Below are 25,683 nucleotides of genomic sequence, written 5' to 3' on the forward strand. Positions count from 1 at the left end.
GCTTCCTTCGACAGACAGTAAAACTAACATTGTTCTCTGCTCAGTTGGTTGCATGTGTACTATGACGATATCAGACGACCTCGCAGTTCGACGTGGAAACTCTCTGTGTGAATTCTTTTGTAGTCAGAAAAAAAAAAAAATTCCAAGACCTACTGTACAATGGCTAAAACTGCTACAGGCAGGACATTTTCTGAAACTTTTCTTAACAGCAGAATATTTTGTCCGCCAGTGAGGACAAAAGATGCTGCTAAACTCTTTTGGATCTATTGTTTCGGCTATTCGGACAATATCCACACTTCCATGAGGCTTTCTGTTCGTGCCATTGCTTATTCAGGACATCAGCGCACAGACAAATGTCAATAGTTTATCTTGATAAGCAGTAGGTGGGAGTTTCAGGCCGTGTGCCAAGATGGTGTGGTGATAAAAGCATTATGCGCCGACAGTTGTGTTTGTGTTATCGCCTGGCGCACACTGCGGAGGGATGTTGCTCTGCCGTTTCTTTGTCACTCGCTTTAGGTGGTCTGAAGGCATTGTGCCCAGAAGCCGGATGAAAAGAACGGTGTTGGGAATTAGCTGTAGATATAAGCTCTTGTAACGTAATGTACCTGACATGAAGTATTTTTAACTGCGATGAGTCAGGCCTGGGATTCAACTTGTCACCAAATGAATAAACATTCAATTTCATGTGCTGCATAAAACCTCGCAAATCACTGTCACGAGCTGAAGCTACACCATTCACTCACCCTCTGTGTGCTTTAATGGAGGTGTTAAGGTGAAAAGGCAACCATGAAATATTCTGTCACTCACCTCCCTTCAGCTGCTCCTCTGTAACCTCCATGTCATTGTCTGGCAGAGAGGGAAAACGACAGTGTGTCAAAAAACGCTGTTTTATAATGTGCAATACAACGAGTCATCACACCTTGATCATAATGTTAGAGCACTGTGTTGTGATGCTGCTCTGGCTGCCTAAACCCAACAACGGAACCAGAAATTGCAGTTTCCTCAGAATGTGACTGAAATATGATCACATTCGCATGTCCAAAAGCTTGCTGAAAGCTGAGGCTCTTTCACCTCCTCCTTCCTCATCATACCAGCTGCCATGCTCTGAAATTTTACCAACAACCCTTAACAACCTCCCTCAATTCCCCCACCAGACGGCCTTGGATCTAGAGAGTTATTACACCAAATGACTGAGTATGTGGGTTTGTATTTAGGGGGGTCACATTCATGAGACATTCTTTTTCAATTAAATCTATACTGGTAGGCTCAGCATAAATGACACAAAAACTCCCATTTCCTCAAATTACAAGGACTGCAGGCTGCCATGGACAACTGCGCCTTAAAAAAAAAAACAACAACCCTTTGATTTTCTCCTCTTTTCTCTTCTTTAAGTCTATTGTGCGAGACAGACTGAATGAACTAGAGGTGTTTCTGGGTGGATGAGTTGAGTTGCACAGTGGGAGATGAGAAGAAGGCTTTGGATGGTGCTTTAGGAGGAACTGCAGAGTGAGACATGGGGAGAGAGGAACTTTGGATGCCTGCTCACAGCTCCTGGATTCACATACAAACACAAACTCATACACACTGAGATTTAGCCTCAAGATGCCTCAAATGCTTTGTGTCATGCCACTATAGATACTTTTTTATGTGCACAGTTCGTAGTGTGGAATACACAGTGTTTGCAAGGGCACAGATATGACTGCATATGTGTGTATGGCTGTGCATGAGTCTGTGAAATGATTGCACCGTGGTTAACAAGCAAAAGCAAGTGTTAGCTTTGATGAAAGGCTGTTGTCATCTATTCTGTAGAAGTGTAACCATCAGAGCTCCCTGTGGATCCAGCGACAGGCTTTTCTTTTGTATAACACTGAATAAAAGGGTACAGTGCATTAATCTAACCCTGCTTGGGGAAACAAAGGAAGGCCCACTGATACAGTATAACAACAGAGCAAGGATGGAAACATGGAGTGTCTGAGCTACTGCCACATACTATAAGATTATTATCACAGCTCCAAACTGTGACTCGGTCAAGAATAACAGTATATGACAGCTTTGCATTGCTCCTGCTTTCTTTCTAGGTCGTAGCTAAATCGCAAGGTTACACATACAATGGATTCATACATGATGGCATAACATGACAACTCATGAGAAACTACCAGCTGTTCAACAGTTTGGGAAACAGGCTCATTTATGTATCCAAGAACTAGATGGCCGGATTTAATTCTGCTCTTATGTCATAACGTTAAATATAAAACTACTGCCAGGAGATGGCAAGGTTAACATAAAGACTGTAAAAATGGAGCTAGCAAGCCTGGCTCTGTCCGAACGTAAAAACATCCACCTACCACCACTAATGTAAAACTCACTAGTTAAGCCTCATGGTCCCAAGACTGAAACCAACCAAAACTCCCTGTTACACTTTGGTTTTTGTATAATTAGTAATAGTAATTTAAAAAAACTGCAGATTTTTTAGAAAGTCCTTTTTAAAAACTCCTAAAAAAACAAACCCTTCATGCTTAAAAATAGCTTAAACGTAACTCTACACTGTTAATTGCTTTAAAATGTCCGCTCTCCCTACTCACCGGTGCTGAAGCACACCAGCTCACCACTAACTCTGCGTAAATGCAATACTTCACACTACAAAATAGCAAATTGTAATATTGGAGTTATTGTGCCATACATATTTGAGCTACATATAGCTCCACAGCTATTCAACTCAATCCTCTATGGAGCCCCCATCACAGCTGGTGACTGCTTCTGGTCCCCGAAAAAAGATGATGGCATGAAAGGTGGGAGGGAACTGAGAGAGGGACAGAAAAGAGAGTGGGAGTAGAAGATAATGGATGTTTGTTTATTTCACACACAGAATTGAGGAGCAGTAACCAAGCCCCACCCTGCAGGTTGACAGGATTGGTTCCTTATGCTTATGACGTATGAAATCTCGGAGGATTGGATCTGTATTTTTGAGTCATTGGCACGCAGCAGTTTCAAAGGGAAAATGCTCTGCTGTGGTGTCTTCTAGCATGTAAAACACACCATATGGATTTGTTAACAATTGAGAAAACTTTTGACAGAGCCTGGCTGTTTGTTACTGCATCATGCTAAGCAAAGCTAACTGTCTTCTGGCTCCAGCTTAATTTTTTAACAGACAGACACGAGAGTGCTATCGATCCTCTCATCTAAGTCTTGGAAAGTAGTATTGACCTTTTGATTAAGTTCTTGACATGAAAGTGAAAGAGCTATTTCTTTAGGTTACATTTTTGCTCACATACTGGAATAGTTTGTTAGAAATGTTAGGACACAGTCAGATTTGAATTTCAAACTGAACTGTACTAAAGCCAAGCAAGTTTCGACCTTCTAAATTATTAAAAGTAACCATGTCTAGCCAAAACCGAACATGGTGATAAGCAGGTAGTCAGGACATGTATTTGCACATTTTGTACGTGTCTGATTTATGTACAAACGTGAATATTTTCACATACGATGAGCTAAAGCAGAATCCTCATATCTGCTCAAGCTGACTGAGAGACTCTGTGCTTTTTCTGACAATCACATCACTAACACACCATGGTCTCCTCATTTCCCTGCCCCAAGGGATAGCCTTGTGAAACCAACACAGATTTCATTTTCACCCCTCACAGGGTTCCCGTAGCCCTTCATATCCTCCGTCAACAAATTACATGTGTGTGATAAAAGCCTTTGCATACCACAGCTTCCACTTCTTCCAAAGCGGTGGCTGTGGGGGTTGAGGGGATGCTTTTGTAATGGACATTTTGGGGGTAGGCGTGTGTGTGTGGGTTGAGGGGCTGGGAGTATGGAGTGTATTAAGTGCCATGTAAATAAATGTCAATTGGAAAGTCGGTGAAACAGTTGGAGAGAATGCAGCAGCCTCTGCAGATCTGTGGGCTGTGTTAATATTGTCAGCACCGTGGCTGATTGAGGAGAAGAGGAGATGGAGCCCAGCTTGTGGGCAGCCACCCGGATCATATTAGTGGAGGAGTGTACCCAGAATCAATTTCAACATGCTTTTACTCTCTACAACCACAGCTGCCTGACTGCTTCCATGCTCGCAAATAATACGTGCCAAGGCATGCATGGGGTCAATCACGGCAATCGGAATATGTAATAGAATCATGTTATATGATTAATTGCATTGATTGAGCTCTTATGTTAATCAATTCATGGTTCTATTTTATTTCTCTAAAAATACAACCGCGTACAAACCCTGCTGGTCCTCTAATCCAGATAGCAAGACTGTCCCAGCACTTTTGAGATGTGTACAGTGTGGGGCTTTTCAAATAATGAATAGGTCATTATATCGCTGGTTATGAGCTCGGTTGCTGAAGTGGGTAATGGATGGAGAATGGTGTTACAGAGGCATAAGCTAGTTGCTGTGTGCATTAGCTTGGTTGCGTATTTGCATATTTCAGTATTTGTGTATTTGAGAGGCCTCTTTGACAGAACTTATGGCTCTAAATACATGAAGTGCTCCTTGAGCTGGTGCTACATAAAAGACCTTTGTCTGTTTGCAAGAGCACCATCGCTACTCAGCTAAAAGCTCCTCCACTGGTAAGTCTGCTTGAACATCGGGCACATGCCAGTGCAAAGCAATATCTTGAGTCATTTGTTCTTGTCAAAATTCCATAGCTGACATGGTGCAGCTTCCTGTTTTATATGTTATATGCATGTGTGCCGTGGCTGATGTCCCTATATGCAGGTGCGTTTGAGTATTTTTGTCAGCACAGGCTATTTTTCAGTCACCTCCTTCTGCAGAGAAGTAACCATATTTTGGCTCTCCCGTAGTGACAGCTTGTGGAAATGCACATTGTAATAAAGCAATTTCCTGTATGCAAATGTCCTGTTTACACATTCCTGCTCCAGTCATTGTCACTTGACAGATTGCTTGAATATGAGGAAAGCAGCTATACGATGAAAAATGAGAGTAGTAAGACTTCAATAAAAAATCTATTGTACCTATTCTAAGCTGTAGACATGCTTGAAACTGATGTCAGAGGAAAGATCCAGAGTTTCACATGACCACACACACATACAAATTACAGAAAGTTCAAGACTAATATTCGCAACAGCTTTATAAGAGCATCCTGATAAAGAAGGCGATGCAGAAGCTCCTCCTTGGTAAAATGAGGAAGAATGATAGAAAGTGGACGAATGAGGTAATGGGAATGTGGCACGGAAACAAGGAGAGGCATAAGTGAAAATAACTGAGGAGAGGGAGAGAGAAAAGGGAGGGGAGATGTAACAGAGGCTTATTGAATGTGAGAGGATGTTGCAGGAGACAGAATGGTCTCAAGGCTCTGTGTGATGCATTCAGTGTTGCCGCAAGATCTACCCGACTGTCTATCTCTAGCAGTGAAGATGATGAGATGTTCTGAAAGTGCTGGAGCACACCTGCAGAGCTAATTCACAGCCTCTGATTCACTACTGCCATTCTGTGCAGGCTAAATGCAAGTCTTTTCACACTACGGGGTTATGCATTACCTACATGGTGCAATCATACCAATCAACATTTCTTTCTTTACAGCACACCTTTCCACTACTGTTGAAATCCATCTATGTAGTTTTCTGCAGCCTGGCTGGATAAAACACTCCCTTTCACAAGTGTCTAAGCTACATTCACACCATAAGTAATTATGTTTTCTTTCAGTTCTTCCTTATGGAACAACTTAAAGAGCTGTTGTTTTTGTTTTCAGAGAGAATGTGGAATATGCTTTGAACTTGCCCATAAGGTGAAAGACTAGAACAGGTGTAGGTGAGCATGGTGGAAAGGTGCCTGCCTCACACCAGACATGATCCTGAATGGGAATGTCACATGTATTTAGACATTTGGTCAATAAGAGAATTAATATCCCTTCCAGCCCACACATACACAGCACAGCAATAAAGGTGGGCCTGACCTCAGGGGTCAAAGAACATGTCACAAGCCAGACACTGATGAGAAAAGCACTGGCTTCATGGTGCATGCTATGGTAGCTTTCTGAAACGACCCCACATTTAATCAAAAACTGACCTCTGCCTCCCTCATTACAAGCTCATTGCATCGTTGCAAACAATAGCTTTTAGAAGAATTATCTTCCAATAAAATAACTCTCAAAACTTTTCTGATTGCCCTTTGTGACACACACATACACACTCACAGCCTGTCATTTTGTTTTTTCCCTGTTCCCACTCATGGAGCGATACAGAGCATTTATTCACTGACAGCACTTTTAAATGGTGAGAGTGATAACTGGAGAACAACAGCTCCAGATTCTCATCTCAAAGCACTAATATGATGAGACGGGTGCTGGGTGCATGGGGGCAGGCAGTATAATTAAGGTCTCTCCTCAGAATGTAATCTTTCAAGGAAGAGCCTGGGCGGGGAGCAGGAGAGATGACGGGAGTGCAGGGAGAACAAAACACTCTCCATCTGGGAGCAGCGAGATGAAGGCCTGAGAGCCGGTATTCCATTGGGGAGGTGAGGAGGGAAAAGTGAGGTAAATGGGAGGTAATGCTAGGCTGGCGAAGCCAGCCAGCCTCTTTCAGCTCCCCAGCTATTCAACTCAATCCTCTATGGAGCCCCCATCAGAGCTGGTGACTTCTCTTGGTCCCCGAAAAAAGATGATGGCATGAAAGGGGAGGGAATTGAGAGAGGGACAGAAAAGAGAGTGGGAGTAGAAGATAATGGATGTTTGTTTATTTCACACACAGAATTGAGGAGCAGTAACCAAGGATGATTAGTGGTTGCTATGCATCCCTGAATTTTTTAGTTCTTGCAGGAGACATTCACTATCGTGGGCCATTGTTTCAGTCAATCAAATCTGACATTAAAGTTTCCTATGAATATCAATAATTATGTGAAATATGAACTTTCTGATACACTGACAAAACGACCAAGTATTTCAGTCCTATGAAGGCAACGTGTACAGAACCTGACACTTGTTTTACACACTGTCAGCATAAATTCTCACTGTTAATCTTCCCAGTGGCTCTGTGGGTGAAATGAATTTGTTTACATTGGAGGTGTCACCCAAGCCTGGCACATCCTTATATTACTGCCTCCAGCAACAAAATATCTCTTGCTGCAGATGTTTCCTAGAATGCACAAGGTGGCAAAGCTATCTAGCTCTATACAGATGGTCAGCTAGGTAAGTGGTGACATTAACTATGACATAAATCTTGGAAAGGAGGTATTGGAGAAAGTCAGCGTGATAATCATTGATCAATTCAACTAAAAACAGCAATAGGTAGCAGAAGAAATGCAGTGAATAGTAATGATTGCAGTCCAGTCAGTTGGCAGTAAACACACATACCTTGAAACATGACAGCCATTTTCTTCTTGTAGATGGCAAAATCAGTCTCGAGGAAGACACAGAAAATGACCCGTGTGATCTGTACAGGAAGAAAAGAGATGGAAAAGCAATTAGTGAGAATGCTTACTGCAAAAAGGTGAATTTGTGAATTACATGGCAGAACAAATGAGCACAGGGTGGTGCAGTAGTTGGCACTGTCGCTCCACAGCAACAAGGTTTTGTGTTGGAGCCTGCTGGTCGACTGAGACCTTTCTATGTGGGGTTTGCATGTTCTTATGTGAGGGTTTTTTTTAGTGTGCGTTGGTCTTTTAGTGTTAGCCCTGTGATGAACTGGTGACCTATCCACGTACACGCCGCCTCTCACCTAATGTCAGCAATGCCCAGTCCCACATAATCATTAATAAGATAAGACAGGTCCAACTAATACAGGAAAACAAACTGGACAAATTTAGATCTGATGATAGCCATCCAGAGACAACCTTTAGAAAATATTACAGCACATTACAACACAACAAGCATCACTACATGGGTGACTTTGTTAGAGCATGCATGTCTGTGTTAAATAAATTGAAAGGACAAAACTAAAGATAGGCAATGGGAAGCTTGAAAATGACAAAAGAAAGTGGAAAATAATAATAATAATAATACTATTAATAATAATAATAATAATAATAATAATAATAATAATAATAATAGTTATTATTATTATTATTATTATTATTATTATTATTATTATTATTATTATTATTATTATTATTATTATTATTATTATTATTATTATTAGGATTATTAGGCTTAAGATTATTACTATTATTATCATTATTACAAAATTTATCACTCTTACCCTACTATTAAAGACTATAACACTCAATTAAATGTTGAATACAACACAATATGAATAAATTTGATATTGAAACCTGAAATGTCATAAAGACACAACTGTTGAAGTCAAAAACCTTTAATACAAAACTATAAAGTGTTTACTGTTTCAATGTCAATACAGAGAATGGAATTGAAACACAGTATTGTGAGGATGCTTCCTAAAATAATGCCAATAACAGTTTCATTGGCCAATGAACTTGTGATAAAGTGCAGTAAGCAACAAAAATATTATCTAATCAATATTTGCAGCAGTAGCTCTCCCACACTTCTACACTGCACAGTTTCTCAAGTTATTTGTCAGGCAGGTTATTCCAAGTATCTTGGAGAACTTGCCAGAGGATTTAGGCTGTCTCAGTTGCTTCTGTCTCTTTATGTCTGTCTCTGTGGTGTCAAATCAGGGCTCTGTTAAGCCACACCATCTGCTGCAGAACTTGTGTTCCTCTCACTAAAGATAGTTGTCTATGACTGGCTGAATGTTTGGGGTTGTTGTCAAGCTGTAGAATGACTTTGGAATCAATCAGATGTCTCCCTCATGAAATTACATGATAGATAAGAGTCCAAACATTTAAAATGCCTAAAACCTTTCCACTGTATACTTGTTTTTGAAGTAAGATAGTCATAAAATGATTGGAAAGAGGTCACTGTTAGTCAATTGTGAATAAGAGGACTACCTTTTGGTTAATTAAACATTGATATGAAGCCATCCACTTACCCTACCAACTTGCCAGACTGTGATAATGTGTCTAAAAAGAGCCACACACAGAACTCATGCAGGACCGCAGAGAAAGAGGTCACCTCTTTCCATTTCACCCTTCTCCAATGGAGTCTTAGATGTGCAGGCATCAGTCACAGTCACAGAGATGCATTACACACCACAGCAGCAGATAATCGCTTGACTGAATAATGGCAATTTTACACAACAGCCATAATGGCAGCTACCCGCCTGCCATTCTCCTCCATGCAGGACAGTGACGTTTTGGGGGAATAAAGGGAGCTCATAGCTTTAGCCCCTATTCTAACCCTGGCCAACACAAGAATCCAATTCAAAGAGGCACCCTTCTGGCGCTCATACAGACATACATCTATTAATAGTTTATGATCAGTGCTTTGGAGTAAATGTTAGGAGCTGTATCCAGGAAAGTAACATTTTATTTTGCTCGATGTCTTGGGGGGGGGGCTTGTTCATAAAATGTAGACTTGCTCTGTCAACCCCTCAACCCTGACAGAAAATAAAAGAAAGCCTTAAGTCCCCTTTGAAGTCGTGGGCTTGCTGACAAACAGAAAAAGCGATAATACGCCAAGATAGTGCATACCACTGGGTGTTGGAAGGCCACAGGACAGCGGCTCCCCAGGAATTTCCATCACTCTTTTGTGGCGCTCCATTCTAAAACTGACTGCCCACTGTGAAACAGGATGAATCACGAATTCATGCTTTGCATCACACAGAAAAGCACATTTGCACACACACAGATACCACCGATAATGATTGTCCTATGCTGTATTTATTGTGATAAAGCAAGGGGAAATAATCCTCCCGATGCGACATTCGGCTGAAACCAAAAAACTATATACAAAATTTTAGTAATCATGTCATGTATGCTCTTCCCAGTTCTCTCTCCCTTTCAGTCAGTCTCTTTGTCTAGTTTCTGTTACACCGTGTCCACATTCTGCACAGGGCTCAGGCAAGTTCTTTTACTCCTCAGATCAGAAACACATTGTATGGTCTTTGACAGATATCAGCCAGACCAGGATGCCAAATGAAACCAGAAACACCAGAGAAGAACATTGACATTCTGCCTGTATCTAAACAAACAGTGTTGGCCAAGAATTCGCAATAGTGTAAAACGAATCAAATCCAACAGAGAAGTTTATCTGTGCCTTTTACTTTGTAGAAGTAAATTCCACTATACTTTAAAAAGACGATCCTTTCAAAGTCAACCTGAGACAGCTTATCTCCTGTATGCACACATACCATACTGTACAGTCATAGGAGAAAAAGTTGAAAAGTTGGAGAGTATATTCCCAAATACCAGGCTGAATCAAGTTCACATGGACCAGATGTTTCTATTTTTACTTTTAACGATTATTTTTGTGAGAATTTCATGTTTTTATTAGACAATAACAGGAAAAATGGAGAGAGGAATGACCTGCAGCAAATAGTTTGACGAGCTAAGAATCAAATGGCGGTTCAGGGCATTTGCACCCATATGTGATGTGCTCCTGTGCCAGGTATTTTTAATCATATACACTTTAAAACTCATCATTCACATCATATGGATTAGCAACCACACACACAAACGAGAAAAGATGATGCACATAGTAGCATAGCACTATATGAATGTTATTATTTTGCATGGTGGAATACATAAATTGGTACAACAGGGGAAAAAAACGTACTCTTCTGGCCAGTTAGGGTGAAAGTGAGCATGATTTAAATGAGCACTGCAGAGCAGAAAATGTTACTAAATACTTCATTTTAGATTTTCAATTTTAGAGTGGAGGCCCAATATTTTCTTCCGAGGCTGGGAGGTGTGTGTGTGTGCTGAGTGTGCACCCTGCAGTTGCCAAGGTTGAAAAAGTTAATGGAAGACTAATTAGAAAGCTGGGATCACTGCATGCTAACCTGCCCAGTCATTACTCATCCCTGATTGGAGGGCCTCTGTCAAAGGGTGAGCATAAAATGATTGGGTGCCCTGGTTGCATAGAAGAGGGATGGCTGTATTGACAGAAATATATTCTGGACAGTAAGATACAGGACTGTCTAGGGGGGCTGACCTCTCGCTCTCTTAGCTGTACTTAGTGGAGATACAACCAGCACAGGAAAACCTAAGAACTCAATGGACTTTCATAATAAAAAGAACATAAAAATGTACAAATGGCATTATTTCAACATTGTGCAAGAGCTAAATAAGATGATTTTCAGAAGAAAATCTGCAACCTTAATTTAATTAAGAAGAAATCAAAATTAGATTTTGAAAAACTTTTTAATCATTTTCACATCCCTGATGAGTTACACAAAATATATGACAATATGGGAAGAAGTTGAGACACTCTTGTGTTTCAACAGTGTGGTGAGGGCACATTATAATTTCTATGACACAACAAAATACATTATTTATAGTGAAGACACTGTTTGTCAACATTAATACTGTACTGTGAAATACGTATTTAATGATGCAGGTTAAAGATCTCATTTAAATTATTTTATATAAATCACCTGCAGAACACGGTGTTCGTCTAGGCTAATCAATTCAAAAGCGATGGCTGCTGTAGTTGTGTTCTGAATATATGATAAGATGAGACTAATTAAAATGATAATGTGCATGACATAAAATACAGAGAAACTAGATTTGGGAGTGGGCAGCTCTGTCAGTCTGTGGCAGATGCATGTGTCACCGTGTTAATGAGCAACATGAAACAATATGAAGTTCTCCTTTACTCAGAGCTCCTGTTTCATGGAAATCTGTATGTGATTTTTAATCTGTGTGTATCTGTGGCTCATCATTCTGGTGCAGGGCTCACCAGGTGCCCCAGACTCCTACTGGCTGGCTAACAGATGAGCTGTCATAGCTGGCCACCCATGCCCATAATTACATTGGGGGCAGTGCCAGCAGAATCTGACGTGCAGACTCCAAACACGTACTCTTGCTACTTGCATTTCCTTCTTGATTCTGTCACAAACAATAATAGGGACAGGTTGCCCTAGCATGTCTGCTCCAGCTGGAGCCCGAACCCAAGGGAGATCTGTGTCCTGTGCTGCGTCGTTGCCGAGGCACTGGCTGATGTAGAGTCCTGAATGGTTGCATCCAGATGGACAACAGTGACAGGAGTCTGATAGACTGTATTATTACCAGCTGAAACAATTCTTTCATTCACTTTAGTTGTTCATGTTCTAGTATGCTGTTTTAAGTGAACACCTGCAGGCACTTGATGGAAAACACACCACAATGTCTACACATAATGATCTGTATATATCATACATACAGAGTAAATATATGTATACTATGTCTGTTTTGTTTATGATTCACTCATCTCTGACATGACATATGTGACATATGGGTATTGTGTCTGTGATCATACACTGTTAGTACGTCATTGTTCGAAAGAGATTGAATAATTCCAGCAAATTATTCCTGAGACAGAAATATCTCCCCATAAAACACAGCCTTCTAGCTGCATCATCAAAGCCATAATCAGTGAGCACTCGTCTCCTTTGTTGTCGAAAGCACTGGATTGGATAGAGGGTTCACTCTGCGGCAGGTGGACCATATCCAAGCTTTATTACTGACGTAATTACACACAGCTGCGCCCTCCTTACCAACAGTACACAGAGCCTGCAGCTTGGAATAGCGTAGGAAAACTCAGCTTGGGTCTGACATCTATAGTCAGAGGTGTGCAAACAGCTCAGCCACACATAAACATTCCTGGATCCTTCATGACTGTGACAGCACAACTCCTCAGCTCACATTCTGCTGCTTAAAATCTGCTCGTCACTGTGACATCCCTCGTGTCTTCTTCTTTTACCAAAAGTAGAGATTAGGTTGGTGGCAGGGCTGACAGCGACAGCCAGGCACTGGCACTGGCTCAGGTGAAGCTGTGAGCGTCCCTCCATTTGACTTTGATTGACCTCTCTGCCGAGCGCTCCGGCTCCACCTGCAGCAAGCTGGTGAATTATCATTTCAAAGAAGTGCCCAGAAAAGGTTATCCCTTTGAACAAAATGCCTCTATCCATACATCAAAGGACGAACCTGACATTGGGCTTTGAGAAGGCTTGGTTACGACCAAAGCTCGGAAGAAATGCTGAGCTAAAATTTTTACTTCTCAAAGCCCGTCGACATTAGATGCCCACTATATCACGATAAGGGCAATAGCTTCATATTGAAATACAGACCACAGATTTTGATAAATGCTTATGTACACAATTATGCATGAGGGCTCAGCACAGTGTGACTAAACAGAAGTGATAACATTCTGGTAAGCTGCCTGGTTATTTCATCAGTGTAAAACATCACCACGCTGCTTCTAAGGCCGTATGTAGAGCAGAATATAAAACATTTTGACAGGAAAATGCTGTCTTGCTAGATTTGGAAAATTCCATAAGATAATATATCAGCAGTTTGTATGTTAATTCAACAAATGCTGCATGTGCCTCACATATTTTACACATTAGAGCTGAACAAATAGTTCCTACTGTATATTCAGGCTTCACAACTGCATGGCACTATAGACGAAAATTGGAGTACAGCATGCTTGAGGCATCTAGCATTTTAGCTCACATTTTCAAAAATTGTTCTCTCAAACCGAAAGAGACAGCATTTGACTTTCACAGGCTTTGAGCCGCTCCTGCCAACTCCTGCTGCCAGCAGCAGAAGCGCTGTGCTATCTGATTTTTTTTTTTTTAAAAGGGCACACACAATTTCAGCAGGAAAACCACGCAATTCACCCTGTGTATGTTATTTTATATTACTTTAACATATAGTCTTTCAGAAAGAGAAGGGCAGGCTCTATGGATTTTAAATTTCCCAATATGTTTTGCCAATAAGAACAACAAACACAACAGCTGAGATGTTCTAAAGTGGCTGTTTTAATGCAGCTTTATCCCTCTGAAGTGAAGAAAAAATGTCAATAATTCAGACAGGAACAGTAAGTGACATTGCCTTGCTCCAACTAAATGTTTAGTAGTACGTAACCAATGACAGTAATGAAAATCCTTTCTGACCAACAAGAGGACTAGTAATTATCTTGGAGAGAATCTAAGGGAGAAGTCAGTCCCACCAGAGCTTTCCGATTCACAATACTGCAACACAGCTTTGGCATGTGAGTGATGGTGTAATGGACTCCACCGACAAATTTGTCAATTAATATGGATGGTCAAATAATTATAATGATGGAATACTTGTATTGAGTCTATAGGGTATAGAGGGAGTGTGAAGGAGAAGGATTGGGCCATTTTCTAATCATAAAGATGAGAGGTAGTGCAGCTGCGGACGAGGTCAGAGGGGAATGATGAAGGAAGGACTAATATGAGGCCTGTATCTATGATCCATGGCTGCATTGGTAACGATCTGACCTCTGGACAGCCACCAGCCTATAACAACCTCTGCTGATGAGGCATGAGCGTCTAAAAGAAGGTGGAGAGAGGGCTACCGTGATAACTTGTTAAAATGTACAAGAAATTTATGAGGTCCAACTTAGAGTTGAAGTTAAAAAAAAGATGTGGTCTATTTTCTGCCTTGTGTTGAGTCAGAAAAAAAACTCATTCTTTTTATGTCTCTGGGAGTATTTCAAAACCACAAATGAATTGAATGCAGAGCTTAATAAACACATCCTTCAGCATCTCAATTAGTAGATGTCTGTAGCGTGAAAAACAAATTCTCTAAAAAGTCCACACATATCAGAGCTCCGTTTCTACAGAAATGAAGTGTTTCCTTTAATGTTGCTGCTTGTTTGAATAGATATCCAGTACCCGAGGTTTGCTGTTGTCAACTTTTAGCTACCTTCAAACTACATGAAGAGACAACAGAAAGTCACTGAAGTTTGTCTGGCTCTTGTTCTAGGTATTCTGCAGAGTTTTCAACTTGCATAATTTTGTTTATGTTCAGCTTTTCTCATCAAAAATGCATTGTTTGTCTGCACAAGGGGAGAGCATGTTGAATGCATTTCCTCCCTCGTGAGTCTGTCCTTTGAATGTTCTGAAGGTCCTTTTCTGTTCTTTTATTGGTTTGTTGCCAGGTGTTGCTGCCCACCAACTGTTACTATACATTATGTACACGTCACATGCAAGCAACATGGTGGCCCCCTCATCAACACAATACTCCACAGTGCTACTGGTGGTCAAGACCTTCACGCACTAAAAGTAAGCAAAAAGTAGAACTTTTCAGAAACTGAAAATAGTCTTGAAAAGTAAAGGTATCTTGTATCATAAAAATAAATTCTAGTCAAAGCCATAGGCATACATACATATATACCACTGCCTCACAATATTTCTTCACTTGCTCGTATCTCTTCTCTATATGAGTTCAACCCTCTCGATGAGCTCTTTTAAAGCAGTTACTAATCTTTCACATCTTTGCTGTGCTTCAAATTCCCATATTGACCACCAACTGGCAACATTAGATGTTAAATTGAATGCCTGGTTCAGTCAGGATCGAGTCTTCCCATTAACTCTCCAGGATCATGCAGGGGTCATGTTGCTTAGTTGTCAAATCCACTAATATTTTCATTTCCCTTTACTATTTAGTCGATACACGCTCATTCGCTGGGAAGAGGCCAGTAACAGCCAACTCAGTCCTCTCTGAGGGAGGCTGCTGTGTGCGGCCAGGTACAGACATCCTGCAAACTTGACCCGTTATGCCCAGCTCATGTTGATGAAGCCATAATACAGTGTGTGTTTCTTGTCAGATAGAAGCAGTTTTCACACAAGGGCAAAGCACTGTAGGTCCAGAAGCAGTGGCTATAGGGAAAACACAGTGTTAAACAAATGAAACCCACTGATGCGCACTAAGGAAAACAACAAAAACTCCTTTCTGTTACTCAGATAAATCATTTTTGATGCCATCCCTCAAGTGTACGCAGGATTTGCAGTAGTCAGTGTGTGGCTCCGAGTGATTGTTTGGCATGTCCGGCTTCTCCTTTTCAGCTGCATGTTTGCCCTGTCTGGGCCCGACTAGTTCTAGGGGGGTTTCCTTGGAGGAAATATGTGGTGTGATCCAGCCAGGTCCTCTCCACTTTGAGTATTATACAAAAGCTGCCAGATGAATGAGAATCCAATCACAGCTCCCCAAGGCAAAATTCCCTGAACTGCATACAAGTTTGGATTTGGCTGCCATGAACTTTACATAAAGACCACAGGGGCCACAAAGAGGCACAGAGGAGGCACTGGTGATCTGTAATTTATCTAACAAACCTATCTCCATTTCTTCAGGAGAACGGATGTACTAAAGGCACTAACAGACTGTGTCTTCATTCTGGGCATCCTTGTTAACCATCCTCTGTAGCCTTGTAAAGCAGTCAGTGCTTAAACATGATGATGCAGATGAGACAGAGAGTGTGTGGGCTGTACTATCCTTCGCTACATGGAAATGCTAATCATTTTTTCAGTTCTCTAAGGTTTTACCCACACGTGAAGTTTTTTTTCCCGTGGATCTTAATGCCATGAGGTCAAAAGGAACACTCATTAGAAAGTACTCTGCTTCACATACACTTTCTTCTAGCCAAAGCTATTACCCCTGTGTTACTTTCATAACAGAGTCCATACAAGATGCCAACACAATGTTCAGGCAGAAATATGAATATTATTTTCCTTTTGTTCCTACATATCCACTGTCTGCATTAGAGCTGGCTGAACACACAAAGAAAAGGTTCATTAAAGCACTTTTTGCTCTAACATCCAACCAGCGACACAGTCTGAGTAGTACTCAATACTTGCTTATTTAATCTCAACTTTGGAAATGGACTTCTTTTTTTCTGTCTGCCATTTGCCACCCATTTAGAGCCAAACTCAAAATCTAAACCCTCTCATTACATTCTTCAAACCATCCTGTGATGTCGTCTCACAGAGTATGACAAAAAAGGATGAAGAAATACCTGTGATATTTACAGGAAAAATGTAAATGAACATGTGTTACTATGAAAAAAGGATCCTTTTCACATTAAAATGCCACAATGGCCACTGTGAGGTTATGGCAGATTTATACACTGCTGAACAGAACATGGGATGAGTGTAACAGAAATAAAAAAAAAAAAAAAAAGATCCTGAGAGCAGTACCATATGGCCGTGTGGGCGACATCTGAGAGCAGAGGTGCTGTTTGACATAACTTACAAAGTGGAATGAAGATCTGATCTGGACTTTGTCAGATGCATGGAGCAAATTTACAACCTCTAATTCAATGTGAATTTGTGGAGAGTATATTTTGGTACAGTGACAGCCTGGCAGAAGGTGAAATGCTTATTGAGGGGGCAGTAGATCAGGATTACCACAAAAGTAGAGAAAATGGTTAAACATTACAAGACACATAAATCACTAATAAATAGAGACAACATGAGAGAATATTTGCTGGAGAGTTGAGCATGTTAAAAGGCAATTAACACTACTCAGCTGGAAAGTAAATGCAGCAAAGTAATGTCAAAACAGACGCATATGTTGATGCTTGGTTGTAAATAAGATCCAGTTCTCACAGAAGGAGCAGTCACAGTCTGTGATTAAACTAAAAATTTCTGGTTTTGCTTTCCTCTGTGTTGCTGTAATTGGCAGCAGCAGACTGATAGGAGGTGCCTGAAGGTGTTTGCTCTAGAGATGGGAGGCTGATTAGATATTGTACATGTAAGTGGCTCACAAGGTTTATAGCAGGTTAATCAACTAAAGCAGAGTTAAACCAAGGAGATTTGTGCAAATGGCCGTCACCCACTGATGTTGTTCTGTTTTCGATGAAAAACAGTTGTGTTATAGTGGATCTAGTCACTCAAAGGCCCAGTTATGGGCTGTTATATTATGACACAATGGTTACCTTTACAGCTGGCCTTAACACGCACATCCAACATCTGGATATCTGGACTCCATTAATAGTAAATCTGAGATAAAAATGAGTTTATCATAGCATGCACCATGAAATCTGATATATCTTTTTCTCACATAAATTGCTGAAGGCAGATTACATCTTAGCACTGCAATGCGGCTGAACAAACTGAACATTAGCCTCAGTTATTGTTTTAACAATGTATTTTGATTGTCTGAAGACAAGAAACCTATCTGAGGGAAGATAATGTGTATTTCAATAACTGAACAAATGAACACATATGATATTTTTTCCTTATGGCAGTCTATCAGTTTCTGTCCAACTTGCTTGATTTACATATGAAAGAATAACTGCACTTGAGTTTTTGGCATTTATAGTTATGTGTGATTGCAATGTGTCACTGGCAACCTCAGGAACACACATCATCTCATTCTGAATCTGATTTGCAGCTTCCTTGCTCAATATAATTATTTTCTGATTACAATTTTGGTGCCGATACATGTGCAACAAAGATCAAAAATGTAACTTGGGGAAGTTCATCTAGATCAGGATTAGGTTTTGTAGGAAGAAGACTTCTAATTATTCGAGCCCTGCTATGCGAGCAGTTTCATTATAAGAGAACCATTTGTTAAAAGAAGTTCAGAGTGCTGTCAAGCTGTATTCCTAACAACTCATAAAAGAAGATGAAAAGCTTTTAAAAGCCGCTGAGAACAATGTGAACAAAACACTAATAAGAACAAAACACCCTGTTGAACTACGTAACCTTAAATTTAGAGGACTTTGAGACAAAATGCAATGAAAAGAGAGTCTTAAAACAAATTTTTGAATAAATCTGGCGAGGTTTTGTTATCATCTATAGTCTCACAGAGTCACAGCAGTGCAGCAGGAGGAGGGAGAAAAGGTAATTCTCTCCCATCTCCCTGATTTGCATGATTTCCCTCAGAGAGTAATATATCTATATTAGCGTCAGTGTCCTTATGCGCATTTGCGTGCTGTGCTGCACCTCAGGGTAGACCAACATACTTTTAACACACAAGACCACTTAAGAGAAAGGCAAGGTCTTTTTTGCATTTGTGTGAATGAATATATCTGATCCCATGCTTATAAACATAGACTATATAATAATGTATATATATATATATATACATTAATAAATAAACATAAACATAAATTGTACCTTTGGTTACCGAATAATAATGGACAACATACATATAGCACCTAAACACTGTATGTAAATATGCGTCCAGGTTTGTAATACTAATTCAACAGAAAAAAATGAGACACAATTCAGTCTGACTGATCAGAGTTTGTAAATGTGGATTATTACTAAAATAGGTAGCACTGTGCCTTTCAAACACCAATCCACAACAAATGCAGCAGTCAAAAGACCCCCCTGAGTAATAATAAAATTGCTAAAGTGGGTCTAATTAGCATGGTTCATGGAAGAAAGCTCTGTGCTCAACTCTTGAATATAAATCAAACCATTTCACTCATTGGATGATCAAATAAAAGCTTCTAAAATGTAAATAAATCCAATGACTTCTTGACTTATGTGGGATACCTGTGGGCTAATATGAAATAAATAAACAGCGAAATGTGAGCAGCTGTATATTCGCACTGACAATATTAATCAGTATTGCTAGACTCAACATCATTTTTGCCATGGTGGGAGTTTAAAGAGGTCATGCTAAAGAGACATGATTGCCTTACACTGCGAATTCAATTACAGCAAGGTACTTTTTATCTAAAGAGAAAGAGCTGTAGAGCAGAAGATGCTTTATTTCTTTGTGGCAAACAATTTAGCTCAAGGCATTGAGGTAGTCTGTGTCACGCATGATGGAAGTTCACACAACATGGCTCAACTGACTAGTGTTTCCCAGCTTCCTAACTCTCCTCCAGCTTTCTCCAGCTATCCCAGGGAAGTCTCCAATCGATAGAGTGCCTGTTTTTGGTCTTGCTGTCGCTTAGAAAATCAATGACCTCCCCATTTCTAGCTAACTGTTTTCCACACTGTCTCTTGTAATCTTCCCTGAACTTGAGTGGAACCAAAGCAAGAGCTAGTTGTCTCAGGGCCTTATACCTCTGTTACTATCCACAAGAGATGGGCGACACTTTGTTAATGCAACAACTGTGCAACTGTGTAACATAGGGCACAGAGTGCTGCTATAATTAATTATGCTAATCCAACATCACTTTATATGTGCACTTAGAAAAAGACAAACAAGGATAAGTAGGAGAAGAAAGCACACTGCAGAAAGGGTATGATGAATGAGCAGACTCACTAAATGACTAATGCCAGAGGATAACAGAGAGTATTTCCCTCCTATTGTTAATACTTTAATAAACAAGGATGTCCACTGCTTCCAAAGTAATACATCCAGTCTAGGTACTAATTAATGTTCCTGATAAATACAGACCGTTAAAGAAGTGTCGAGGGACTAATTAGATCAATGCAAGAAGACTCGCTAAGCATGCAGTGATATCACATGGGACTATGGAGTAAAGAGGGAGAGCACCCACTCTGTCATGTGGCTAAGACCCAGCTGGTTTAGTCTGAAGGAAATCCTCTCTGCTCCATCAAGAGGAAACCACAGGCTAACATAATACCTCGAGATCCAGAGGTAACAACCAGCAGATAAACTGGGAGCAAAATAATGAAATGTGATTCGTCCTTACGTGGCAAATTACCACTTAAAACAGCATCTGAGCTGTAAAGACGGGCAGAGACAAAGCCGTTGAGGGAGTGAAGAAAAAATGTCAGGACGGTGTGTTGGGACAGACCAGCCTCCAGTAAGCCCGTCTTAACCACACCTCTAACCAGGTCCAGGTGGAGTCCCTCACTTTCTCATCATCGCCAACATTCTCAGAAGTGGGTCATCCCAGTACCACAGAGGGTAAAAACTCTTGAGATACTGAATGTAATGCAGTCGGCAAAGTGGCTGCTTTGTTTCATGATATAAAACGGCCTTGGCAAAGACTGCTAAAGCGAATCTTTATACTCCATGCAGACATCTCAAGGAGGACATGGAGGAATAAATCCCACACTGACCCTGTGACCTCTGGAAGCACACTCCCATATTGCCATTCTGCATGCCTGTGCTTTGACCTTTTCAAATCCCTCTTTAAAGGTTGCGTGTTCCTGTGTCTGTGGGCTGTGCGGGCTCTGCAGGGAAGTCGGCCGAATGAGCGCACGTTGCCTCTCCACGGAGTGACCTACAAAGCTATTGTATTAAAAGAACCATATTTATCACCGCTCTCCACACCACTCTGTTCTACCTGCTGCACGGAGAACACAACCCTTCCTCAAACTCAAGTGCTCCTCCACTCAGCACTTAGAAAAGCTTTTTAGGCATGATTGGTTAGAGGGATCTCGGAAAGGGAAGCGTATCGCTTGGCTGCACTGAGAGGTGAAAATGGTATTCAGGAGCCACTGAAAGTTTAATCAGTCTGTGATATGTCTGCGCTTGGACGTATGAAACGCAAGGCTGGGCGAAGGCCAAGACTGGTCACTGATTACAACGGGGCCGAGTCAGTTTTTTTGAACTCTCACTGGTCATTACACTTAAATTAATAATTATCTCTGATATTAAGGAATATAACTCTAGATCCTCTACTGCCGGCACATATCTATTCGATTTATTCTATTATGACAGACATTCTTTATCAAAATTATGTGATCTAGTAGCTGCACAGTGGAGTAGTGGTTAGCACTTTCGCCTTGCAGCAAGAAGGTCCCTGGTTCGCGTCCCAGCTTTCCCGGGATCTTTCTGCATGGAGTTTGCATGTTCTCCCTGTGCATGCGTGGGTTTTCTCCGGGTACTCCGGCTTCCTCCCACAGTCCAAAAATATGCTGAGGTTAATTGATCATTCTAAATTGCCCGTAGGTGTGAATGTGAGAGTGCTTGTTTGTCTATATATGTAGCCCTGCGACAGACTGGCGACCTGTCTAGGGTGTCCCCTGCCTTCGCCTGAGTCAGCTGGGATAGACTCCAGCCCCCCCCCGCGACCCTAGTGAGGATTAAGCGGTGTATAGATAATGGATGGATGGATGTGATCTAGTACAAATGACACCTCTTTACTCTAGAAGTACATGTGCTAAAGAAGTACTGATGGAGTGCTGACAGCAAGGTTGCTCAAGCCAAGCAGAAAATGTAGGTAAAATGTTATTAACGTGAGTGTCTAAACTCAGAGCTTGACCTTTAAGCCTCCAGCTTTGATTGTTCAAGATTACTTTTCAGACAACTAATGCTAAGAAGATGGCAGATGATAAGTGGCTCCAGACAAGGATGGAAATCAGAGACAATGAGTTAGGAAACAAGGGGACTAGAACAGTGGTAAACTGTAACTGAGTATATTTTCTTAAGTACTGCTCTTAGAAATAAAAATAGGTTTTTAGATGGTTCTTCAGAATGCTCTCTCTATGGGATGGTCCTTCATGTACTTTATGTGGCCCTTTGAAATAGTAAAGGCTCTTCACATAATTGGAGTTATTTGGTTTGGTGCTTTAAATGAAGATCAACTAATCATTATTTTCATTATGGATTTACTATTTGGTCTATACAACATCACAAAACAGTGAGAAATGACCATCACAATTTCCCAGATCTTGAGGTGGCAACTTGTAATATGCCATTCTGTCTGAGAAACAGTCCAGAACCCAAAATGTTACATGTATTATAATAAAAGGGACCCAGACATGTGGTAAAGATTAGACTTGTTTGCTTAAAAATGACCTTAATTGATTATCAAGTCCTATTATCATAATAAAACCAAGTAGATCCACAAAGAACTGTCTTGAAAATGGTTCTGTAAAGTCCTTATTTTTGATAAAGTTCTTTGGATTGTCATTTATGCTGCCTGAAGCCATTTTTAATGGTTATTTAAGGCACCTTTGCAGGTTCCCTTTAAGAGCCCTTTAACTAAAAGGTCCTTTGTGGAACTAAAAATATTTCTTTCAAGGCATCAGTGCAAAGAGCCTTTTTTGGTTTCTTTATTTTTCTAAGTGTGTAAATTTGATCCTTTACTTGTGTCTTTTCTTTTCCTGATGCTTTGTGCTTCTACTTTAGTTAAGCATTCTACGTTTAACCTCAATACAATCATCTGACACTGAGTTATTAGCTACTTCAGCAATTAAGATTTTTGCCAAAAAAAAAAAAAAAACATATGGAGAGCTTAGAAATTCAGATTTTTTGTTGTTAAACAGCTTCAACAAACTGTACAAATACGGCTGGAACAATTAGTTAATTTATGAGTTAGCTGACGGAGAGAAAATTAATTTGCATCCATTTTGCTAATTGTCATCTTTTGTGGACTAATATTTCATGGTTCCAGCTTCACAAATGTGTAATTTTAATGTATTTCTAATCATTTTGAAGTTTGAATTGTTGGTTGGACAAAACAAGCATTGTGAAAGCATCACACTGGGCTCTCAATTTTGATGACAAACCAAACAATCAATCAAATAATAAGAAATTAATTTACATTATTCCAACTGCAACTATTGAGATAATCAGTAGTTACAGTTGGACACACAAAAAAGCACAAAATGAGCTCAACTCAAGTAACTATAATAGTAAAATTCAGTTTTTACATTAATGCACGAAAAACAACAATCTACTGATAGAAAATGTAATAGGATAACAGCCACAGGGTACATTTTTATGCCCTGAATACTTTTCATACATTTCAAATGCAGGAATTTAGCACAGTATTTTTACAGTGCAGTATCAGTACTTTCACTTAGGTAAAGGATCTGAATACTTTCGCTGTAACTGGACTAAATTATCTCTCTCATGTATGTGGCGATCATTCCAAGTAGCACCTCTACTGTCAGCCCCCAGGCCAATTTCCTGGTGTGCTGTGAAATATGGTTGCTTGCCAGTTTTGGTTCCACTGCAACAGAGCCTCAGTGTCCACTTTCCTACATCCCTTCAAAAAACAGAAAGTTAAATAAGCAAATCACACAATTAACTGTTTTTATGCTAAAGTTGACCACAGAAACGCCATACCACATTCGACAGTTCAGATTTAGCAACAAAACAAAACAATTAGCTGGAAACAGTCTGTACGAAAAGTAAAAAAAAGCTCAAGGCAAACAGAGCCACCATTTCCCTATAATTCCTCCAATAATCTAATTAAGATACTTACTGGAAACATGGCAAGCTAATGAGAGGGCTATGACACATTTGTACTCCACACACTCTCTCGCTTTATCTTTGTGTGCTGGGGAAATGGAATTATTTCCACAAATGCATCTCCAGTCTGATACCCTTTCTCTCCTGGAATGGTTTTGTTTTGCTCGCCCTTATCTCATCTGCTCATCTCCACTTCAATCTCATTGTTAATTCTTGCAAGACGGAAACACAATGTAATTCCGTTTTAATGATTAAAAATAGAGGTTTCTAGAAAACTTAAGTAGGTTAAATAAACAGTGGAACTCCGACAGCCAAAAAATAACAGCAGCATAGTTCTTTATCAGATATATATAGCTCAGAGTAACAGTGGTGTTCTGTGATACGTATCTCTCCACAGGGATGCGGTTGTGGCTCTGCACTGACATAGAGTGCATCAGCGTCCTACTGCTTTACAAACTAAATGTACAGAGGTGCATGTTGACAATGGTGCACTCACAGTGGAAACATGCTGTCCTGTGCGCTGAAACTAAATCTTTAATTCATGTGCAGTCTCTGTGTTGGGTTGTCGTTTTGTTTTGGCCGATGGCCAAAGGTGTTGATATGGAGGTGTGAGATGGTTGGGTGGGGTAAGATACATTAAAAAATCAGTGCAGATGGCAGGATGTGAGAGTTTCAACTACAAACTTTACATCCTGCTTTGGGGTGCCCCAGGTCGGCAGGGTCAACAGACAGATTTGCCGCTGCAGCCCATGCTGCGCACACAGGAAGAGAGCAGGTCACTCTTTTATCACCAAGACATATTGAAAAAGCAGCTGAGAAGAGATCACAGCAGCACAGGGGGAACGCAGACCCGAGAGGTATATCTCTTCTGCTTTCACTTACCCAGATAAGGCGCCAAGTCTGACAGCACTTTCATTTCTGCCACTTGCTTATTTCATTTGATTGAGCTTTAATGGCTTTTTGTGGATAACATCCCTTTGTTTTTCACAGTATTTTTTCTAATTATGATTCAGCACGACATATTGAAATCCTCTTGTTTTTGTAGTGCGGGTCTATTGAAAAATGAAACTGAGTTTTTGTGAACAAGAGGGCAGCCATCAGGAAGGAATTTAATTTCTCATTGATCTTCAAAACTACAATCACAATGTCTTATTCTTCCTCTGTGCTGCTCAGCAGAGATTCAGCAATCTTTGTTTCACATACTTAGAAGTAAAACTGCTAACAAAACAAAGAAAGCTGACAAAGAAGTGGGTGAGGTGGTGTAAAAACAGGGCAAATGTAACCTCTAACGTGTTATATACAACATGCATTGTGGAGAACTGCATGAGTTGTCTGAACATTGAGGGAGAAAGAATCCTATGTCATTACCTTGAGAATGCATTAGTATTGAGGCAGTACATAGAATGATAACACAAATTTACATTTTTTTGCTCATTGAAATTCATCTTTCCTCAATAGCATGCTGTAATTGGCATGGTTTAGTAATTGTGGCAACTGTATGAATATGAATGAACAAAACTACCATAGGATATACTATATTTCAAATCAGCAGGCACATCTATCTTTCAGCAAACCCCAATTAAATCTGACATTCTGTATGAGGCAGCTTTAGGCAGTCAGTGTGTGTTTATGAATATTTATTCCTTTACGGTGTCAATTAGGCATTGGATAAACGTCCATGATATGGTTTTCACGAGCTTAAGTGTAGTCAAACTAATTCTAATTAGCTGGTTTATATGAGAGGCTCAGATTCAGCATAAAGAGCTGTTGATGTCCCATCGGCACAAGACCAGAGCCCATATGTGAGACTGTGTATGTTTTGTGGAATAATAAATCGTCTC

At 40.3% G+C, this 25,683-nt stretch overlaps 1 protein-coding gene across 4 annotated transcripts in view; it reads right to left on the bottom strand.

Moving 5' to 3' along the window:
* Positions 1-25,683, bottom strand: part of macrod2 (mono-ADP ribosylhydrolase 2) — a 411,911-nt gene that overhangs the window by 28,596 nt on the left and 357,632 nt on the right. For all 4 annotated transcript variants that reach the window (XM_055018437.1, XM_055018436.1, XM_055018435.1 and 1 more), the window contains exons 9-10: positions 7,311-7,389; positions 808-846 (exon numbers count right to left, since the gene is read on the bottom strand). In XM_055018437.1, coding sequence (XP_054874412.1) covers positions 808-846; positions 7,311-7,389 — 118 coding nt within the window. The remainder of the gene's footprint in view (positions 1-807; positions 847-7,310; positions 7,390-25,683) is intronic.

Source organism: Amphiprion ocellaris, chromosome 16 (genome assembly GCF_022539595.1).
Source record: "Amphiprion ocellaris isolate individual 3 ecotype Okinawa chromosome 16, ASM2253959v1, whole genome shotgun sequence".
Lineage (NCBI taxonomy): Eukaryota > Metazoa > Chordata > Actinopteri > Pomacentridae > Amphiprion > Amphiprion ocellaris.